A 7,944-nucleotide genomic window follows, 5' to 3' on the forward strand; every position below is an offset into this window, starting at 1 on the left:
GGGGGGAGCAGACGGCTGCGGGGGGGAGCAGACGAAGGCCAGACGGCGCTGGGGCAGATGGCTTGGGGGGGCAGAGGAGGGCCAGACGGGGAGCAGACGCGCGGGGCGGGGTCTCACCGCGGGGAGGGCCCCGGGCGCCCGCGGGTCCGGCCTGAGCCCGCCCTCTGCTTGAGCCGCGGTGGTTGGAAGTGGGGAGATTCCCGAGTCCCGGAGGTGGGCGGTGAGCCTTCTGGGTCCTTTACAGCTAAGGTCTCCACTAGGCAGGCAGGCAGACAGACAGACAGGCAGGCAGGCAGGCAGGCAGGGTCAGCTGAGGCAGGGTCTGGGGTACTTTGTCGCGGGAGTGGAGCAGGCGGGCAGCAGGGTGCAGACGGGACCTTGCCTGTGTTACAGGAGAGGGCTTCTGGGGCTTGTGTTTTCCTGCATCCGGGTCCTGGGGCTCGAGTACAGCATCTGCTTTTAGCAGACATGTCTACACCAAGTACGGCGCTCAGCTGGCAGCGGCAGGGTGTGCCGGGAGGGGAGGGCAGGGGAGGGAGGGAGATCATTCTATTCGATCCAGCAGGTCTGCAGCGAGGGCAGTGCTAAGATATGGCGGTCGAAGGGAAAGGTGAGTGCTTTTAGTTTGCCATTTTCCATCGAAAATATCCTTCAGCTAAGTGGTCAGAATTGCCCACCTTTTCGTTTACATTTTGTATCTTGTTTAAGAAATCCTTCTGGCCAGGCACCAGTGGCTCACCCCTGTAATCCTAGCCACTCAGGAGTCTGAGATCTGAGGATCACAGAAGTCAGGTGGAAGAGTCCATGAGGCTTGCATCTCCACTAAACTACCAAAAAAAAAAAAAGACAAAACAAAAACAAGCCAGAAGTAGAGCTGTGGCTCAAGTGGTAGAGCACTAGCCTTCAGCAAAAGAAGCTCAAGAAATCCAGCCGGGCACCAGTGGCTCACACCTGTAATCCTAGCTACTCAGGAGGCTGAGATCTGAGGATCGAGGTTCAAAGCCAGCCCGGGCAGGAAAGTCTGTGAGACTCTTATCTCCAATAAACCACCAGAAAACTGGAAGCGGCACTGTGGCTCAAGCTGTAGAGCACCTTGAGCTGAAGAGCACAGGGACAGCACCCAGGCCCAGAGTTCAAGCCCCACGACTGACAAAAAAGAAATCTAACAGAAAATCCTGAAAGTATTCTAAGATTCTCTCTCTCTTTTCCTTTCTTTTCTCTCCCTCCTTTTTTTTCTTCCTTTTTTGTGTGCCATCCCGAGGCATGAACTCAGGGCCTGGGCACTATCCCGGAGCTTTTGTGCTCAAGGCTAACACTTTACTATTTATATTCTGTATCTTGTCCTAAGGATTTGAAGTTTAGTTTCTTGGGTCTTTGGCTCTGCCCTGTCTTTACTGTGGACGGTATACAGTGGGGTGGTCCCTCGTTTGAGATGGACACCCTTTGCCTGACTCTTGAGGCTCCCCCGCCGGGTGGGAATGGCCCCAGAGTAGCAAAAGGCACAGTGCGAAGCCTCCACAGGAAGGAGCAGAGGAGCAGGGCCTGGGGCAAGGGGCACAGAGACCAGCAGAGGGCGCTGTGGGCAGCATGGCGGCAGCAGCTGAACTCTTCCTTGGAGGGCTTGGACAGCCTCTGAAGACCCCACCAGCGTCCACCAGTGTTGGCACTGAGCCAGCCTTCTGGAGCTTCGGGATGTAGGACCCAGAATATCCACACCCTGAGAGGCTGTCTGGGGGGCAGCTCCACCCGCCCTCCTCCCAGGCCTGCCTTGCCCAGCTCTAGTTCACACTAAGCTCGTCCAGGGGGTGATCAGAGATGGGGCATTACTTGAGGCAGACCCATCCTAGCTCTTCTCCCACAGCATCTTGGCTCCTCTTCCATCTGACTTCAATAAGATTGCTCATCAGTGTCGTCTGTTTAAGTTACACGAAAACGTAGTCCAACATTTGAGTCGTTTTTCATCACTTTATGAACTGAAATGCAGGATTTACAGGTTGCACATCGTTACAAGGATGGCTGTCCCCAACACCTGAGGCTCTGTTGCCAGTGGAGGCCCTCTTTGAGGTTCTGGATGGCATCCAGGGCACTGCTGCTCTAGCCCTCAGCACACATGCTGCAGAAGCATGACGCTTGTTTCTGGGTGTTGCCATCTGGTGTCCCATTGGGAAAGGCTATATTTGAATATAAACAAATCTCCATAGTTGCCCACATAGACATTAGTTTCCTGTTGTTTGAAAATGGCTGCTCAAATGGCCTTTGACATAGGGATCTTTTTTGTAATGCTTTTGTTGGTGGTGGTTGTGGTCATGGGGACAGTCTGTAGGGGAGAGCCAGGGAAAGGAGAAATGATCTATGCAAGCAACATCTCTCTGTGTTTGAGACAGTTAAGGCACCGGTGAGCTGCAGAGGCAGTCCCTGAGTCTCTGGGTCACTAGGGTTTGGCATGATATCCCAGTCATTCAGCCTAACAGTCTCCAACCCCAGGTCTAGACTGGCTACCCACACTGTCATCCGCTATGACGGGCACTGTGGGGATCATGCTTTTCTGCCCAAACCCAGAGACACCCTTACTGGGAACACAACCCTGGCTGGATGCTTCTAGATCTAGACTTGAATTACACCAGGCTGGCAGATCACGGCCCCATTTAGGAGTCAAATTTTGCCTCCTGACCTGAAAGCCCTCCACCATCTTGCTTGGGACATTTTCTGTTTCCATATGTGTCAAATTTCACTTTTGCCAGACTCCAATTATCTTCTTTTTCTTCACTCCACTGCCAGTGGGCACTGAGTGTGCCTAAACTCTACCCATGCACACAACACAAATGCTCACAAAGCTGTAGCCCAGCCCTGCATCAAACCCACCACCACAGATGCCACTGGATAGATCCTTAGGGGGAGTACTTTCAAATGTGGGATCACATGGACCTGTCTCTGCATCTTTCTTGATGAGAAACACTAATCGCATTAGGTAGGAAGTGGGTTCCAGGCTGCTTGATTTTTCCTTGACAAATTACCATCTTTACATGCAAATTACAGAATTCATTGATGAAAATGCAAGAGGCTTTATTATACTGTAAATATTCAAGTGGTCAGAGAAGCTGCAGGACACACACACACACACACACACACACACGGTTTCTGTGCTACACTTCCAGGAAAAAAATGCCCCCACACCAAAGGCTTTGCTAGTTCCCTGCCTACATAAGCCCAAGCTCCCAGGCCAGCCTGCAGACACACAAACACCCCCATGCTGTCACCCTGATGGTGTTCCCCACAGCGCCCCGCCTCTTCCAAATGGAAGCGTCACTCCGTATCTACCTGCTTGAACAGGTGGTGTGAAGCAGGTGGTGTTCGGAAGGCCATAGCTGGTGCTGAAGCAGAAGCTGGTAGGTCAGCATCTCTGCACTTCAGGTTAAAGCTTTCCTTCAACTCCTCATTGACAGGTTTTTTTTTCTTTTTTTTTTTGGTCCGGTCGTGAGGCCTGAACTCTGGGCCTGGGCGCTGTCCCTCAACTCTTCAGCTCAAGGCTAGCGCTCTACCACTTGAGCCATAGCACCACTTCCGGCTTTTTCTTTTTGCTTATGTGGTGCTGAGGAATGGAACCCAGGGCCTCAGGCATGCAAGGCAAGCTACCACTGAGCCACCTTCCCAGCCCTTTCTTTTTTGTCAGTTGTGGGCCTTGAACTCAGGGCCTAGGTACTGTCCTTGAGCCTCTTTGTGCTCACGGCTAGTGCCCTCCCACTTGAGCCACAGTGTTACTTCGGCTTTTTCTGCTTATGTGGTGCTGAGGAACCGAACCCAGGGCCTCGAGCATGCAACACAAGCGCTCTAGCACTGAGCCACCTTCCCAGCCCTCCTCTGGAGCTGTTTCCTAATTCCTGCTCTTTGTTACTTCCTTGTCTTTAGGTCTGCTTTGAGGTTTTTGTGTTGCTTTTATTATTCTTTCTTGAGACAGGGTCTCATTATGTAGCCTTGACTGGCCCTGTTCCCACTGCTCCCAGTCTTCCTGCCTCAGCTGGCAGGTGGCACTGGGCTGGCAGGTGGCACTGACAGGTGACACTGGGCTGGCAGGTGGCACTGACAGGTGGTACTGGGCTGGCAGGTGGCACTGGCAGGTGGCACTGGGCTGGCAGGTGGCACTGACAGGTGGTACTGGGTGGTACTGGGCTGGCAGGTGGCACTGGGCTGGCAGGTGGCACTGGGCTGGCAGGTGGCACTGGGCTGGCAGGTGGCACTGACAGGTGGCACTGGGCTGGCAGGTGGCACTGACAGGTGGTACTGGGCTGGCAGGTGGCACTGACAGGTGGTACTGGGCTGGCAGGTGGCACTGGGCTGGCAGGTGGCACTGGCAGGTGGCACTGGGCTGGCAGGTGGCACTGACAGGTGGCACTGGGCTGGCAGGTGCCATCACCCCCATATTTGGCACTGCAGTTTATTTTGATCTCGTTATTTTATTTTTAAATTGCTATTATAAAGGGGCTACAGTTACGTAAGTCAGGTAGATAATGTCACCCTTTCCCTTGTATTTTCTCTTTTATTTACTTCTTTTGTTTTCTAGTAAGTACATTTAAGAGGTGGGGACATAACTCAAGAAGTAAACTAGCAGGCTGGGAAGGTGGCTCAGTAGTAGAGCGCTTGTCTTGCATGCATGAGGCCCTGAGTTCGATTCCTCAGCACCACATAAGCAAAAAGAAAAAGGAAGTGGCGCTGTGGCTCAAGTGGTAGAGCGCTAGCTAGCCTTGAGCTGAAGAGCTGAGGGACAGTGCCCAGGCCCAGAGTTCAGGCCCCACGACCGGACCCCCCCCCCAAAAAAAGTAAAATAGCTCCGAGCAAGCACCACACCCTGAGTTCCAATCCTGGCAGCCACCAAAAAATAAAAATAAAGTATAGTTGAGTGCTGGTGGCTCATGCCTGTAATCCTAGCTACTCAGGAGGCTGAGATCTGAGGATCACAGTTCAATGTCAACCTGAATAAGAAAGTATTCTCCAATTAACACCACCAGAAAACTGGAAGTGGTTCTGTGGCTCAAGTAGTAGAGTGCTTGCCTTGAGCAAAAGCAGCTCAGAGACAGCACCTAAGTCCCAAATTCAAGCCCCACAACTGGAAAAAAAACAAACAAACAGGGACTGGGAAGGTAGCTCAGTGGTAGAGGGCTTGCCTTGCATGCATGAGGCCCTGAGTTCAATTCCTCAGCACCACATAAGCAAAACAAGCCAGAAGTGGTGCTATGGCTCAAGTGGTAGAGTGCTAGCCTTGAGCTGAAGAGCTGAGGGACAGTGCCCAGGCCCGGAGTTCAAGCCCCACAACCGACAAAAGAGGGAGAGAGAGAGAATGAAGTTCCCCCAAATGGGAGATATTAAAAATAGTTAACAAGATAACAAAACCAGGCGCTGGTGGCTCACATCTATAATCCTAGCTACTCAGGAGGCTGAGATCTTAAGATCTCAATTCAGAGCCAGCCTAGGCAGACAAATCCATGAGACTCTTATCTCCAAATAACCAACAAAAAGCCTAAAGTAGTGACAAAGTTAAGTGAGAGCATCAGGCTGGAGTGCAAGCCCCAGAACTGGCACAAAAAAAGTGACAGACACTGAGCGTGAGGGGGCTGGGGCAGCAGCGCAGCTCTGCGTGGCTGGAGGCCGGGGTGGGGCAGACGCCACTGCTGCCCTGGCCCCAGGTCCAGGCACCAGGTTTGGGAGGGGGGGGGGCCACTGAGGTGATCAGTTCCTCGTCCCAGGAGGCTGCACAGAGCAGAGGCTTAGGACACACAGGTGGAGGGGCCACAGGACAAGGTGCTGCTCAGCGAGGCCGGCACCAGGCTCCAGCTCAGGTTCAGCTTCCCCTCACCTCCTGGGACAGCCAGGGTCGCCTTGGGGACATCGGGAGCTCCTCCCTCTGCTCAGCTTCCTGTGCCCTAACCCAGCCTCGTGGCCTCTCCCTGTGCACCCTTGATTGCCGTCAGCCACAGCTGACAGCCTCACTCAGCCTCTGGCCCTGTTTCCCCTGATGGCCGCTCTCCCTTGCCACAGGCCTCCCTGAACCCCACTGACCACAAGCTGGATGAGGAGCTGTGCCAGACACTCACGCAGCGCTACGTGAGCATCATGAACAGGCTGCAGAGCCTGGGCTACAACGGCCGGGTGCACCCGGCGCTGACAGAGCAGCTGGTGAACGCCTATGGCATCTTGAGGGAGCGGCCGGAGCTGGCGGCCTCCGAAGGCGGCTGCTACACGGTGGACTTCCTGCAGCGCGTGCTGGTGGACACCGTGCACCCCAGTATGCTGACCGACGCGCTGCTGCTGCTCTCCTGCCTCAGCCAGCTCGCCCACGACGACGGCAAGCCCATGTTCATCTGGTGACACCGGTGCCAGGCTGGCCCCGGCTCTCCACCACACACTCCTGTGCATGACCATTAAAGCTTCCCACACACGCTAGCCTGGCGCCCTGCCGCACTCCTGCTTAGAGCCTCTCCACACCCACCATGGGGCTCCGAAAAGAACGGGCAGAAGAGGGCTCAGCGGTGGTCGGCGGGGTGGACAGGAGGCCCAGGTCCTCTTCACCTGGTGATGAGGGCAGTAGAGGGAGGGGAGCAGGAGAAAGCAGTCTCCCCAAGATACCCTAGGTGGAGGAAGAGGGGGCCCTCATCACAGGACTGCCGTTCAAGCTGGGAGGGAGGGAACCACCCACAGCAGGGGATGGACAGGAAGCAAGACAGGCAAAGACCAGGGGCTGTGAGACGGGTGCTGGCCGAGCCCCACGGGCTGGGAGGGGGGAGGGAGGGAGGGCTGTGGCAGGGCAAAAGGCCCAGGTACAAGGAGAACCCGCGGGGCAGGGGGGAAAGGCCCAGGGGCCTCAGGACCGCACAGGCCACGCAGTGTAAAGAACAGGGCTATGGGGGCTGGGAAGGTGGCTCAAGTGGTAGAGCGCTTGCCTTGAGCTGAAGAGCTGAGGGACAGCGCCCAGGCCCAGAGTTCAGGCCACACGACCGGACCCAAAAAAATAACAACAAAAAAAAATGGCTATAGAGAGAGGGCTGAGGCTGGAAATGACTCCAGCTGAGGAGGGTCTTGAAGGCTGGTGTGTGCCAGTCAGGGAGCGGAGGCACTACAGGCTCCTGTGGGCAACCAGGAATCCAGGGACAGCGCAGATGTGTGGGGTGGCTGAGCCCCATTTGCTGCCTTCCACCCCTTCCACTCCATGTTTACAGAGAAGTTACAAGCAGACAGCTCAGTCTCATGCTCAACCCTGGAATAAGGCAAGGGAGAACTCAGGCCAGAGAGTGACGTTTGGGGCCCGCCAAGAGCAGCTCAGAACCCCCCCCCCTCCAGGTGAAGGGATGGAAACTTTGCCTAAATCTTTAGGGGAATGTAAGAGGCACTGGCCCCAGGCTGGCAGGGTGTGGATACGGACTGCTGGAACTAGAGAGCCTCAGCCCACACTCCAGAGGCTCAGGCCTGTAACCCCCCAGGCTGAGATCCGAGGATCTTGGTTGGAAGCCAGCCTGGGGCTGGAAAGTCCAAGAGTCGCTTATCTCTAACCACAGATTAGGCTTTAGTGGTAGAGTGTTAGCCTTGAGCAAAAAGCAGCTCAGGGAAAGTGTTTGAGCCCAGGTGTGTGTGTGGGGGGGGGGGGGGCAAACCAGGCACCTGTGGCTCACACCTGTAATCTTAGCTACTAAGGAGGCTGACACCTGAGGTTTATAGTTCGAAGCCAGCCTGGATGGGAAAATCCATGAGGCTTCCCCCCAGTTAAGCACCCAAAGGGCCAGAAGTGGAGCTGTGGCTGAAATGCTGGAGCACTGGCCTTGAGCAAGAGAGCTCCAAAACAGCATCCAAGCCCTGGGTTCAAGCCCCGGGACTGGCACAAGAGACCCAAGGAGAGCCACGCAAGGCCTGCGGCTCCGAGAAGCCTGGAGCGGGCGCGGGGCGCGGGGCCTGGAGGCG

The 7,944-nt window shown here is 55.2% G+C and overlaps 2 protein-coding genes across 2 annotated transcripts in view; both read left to right on the plus strand.

Moving 5' to 3' along the window:
• The window catches only part of Spatc1 (spermatogenesis and centriole associated 1), a 26,933-nt gene extending 20,274 nt beyond the window's left edge, over positions 1 to 6,659 (plus strand). Inside the window, exon 3 of the mRNA XM_013033839.1 lies at positions 6,031 to 6,659. Coding sequence (XP_012889293.1) covers positions 6,031 to 6,360 — 330 coding nt within the window. The 3' untranslated portion in view covers positions 6,361 to 6,659. The remainder of the gene's footprint in view (positions 1 to 6,030) is intronic.
• Positions 6,483 to 7,944, plus strand: part of LOC105998982 (sphingomyelin phosphodiesterase 3) — a 3,868-nt gene continuing 2,406 nt past the window's right edge. The window contains exon 1 of the mRNA XM_013033840.1: positions 6,483 to 6,550. Within this exon, the coding sequence (XP_012889294.1) occupies positions 6,483 to 6,550 (68 nt within the window). The remainder of the gene's footprint in view (positions 6,551 to 7,944) is intronic.

Source organism: Dipodomys ordii, unplaced genomic scaffold (genome assembly GCF_000151885.1).
Source record: "Dipodomys ordii isolate 6190 unplaced genomic scaffold, Dord_2.0 Scaffold179, whole genome shotgun sequence".
NCBI lineage: Eukaryota > Metazoa > Chordata > Mammalia > Rodentia > Heteromyidae > Dipodomys > Dipodomys ordii.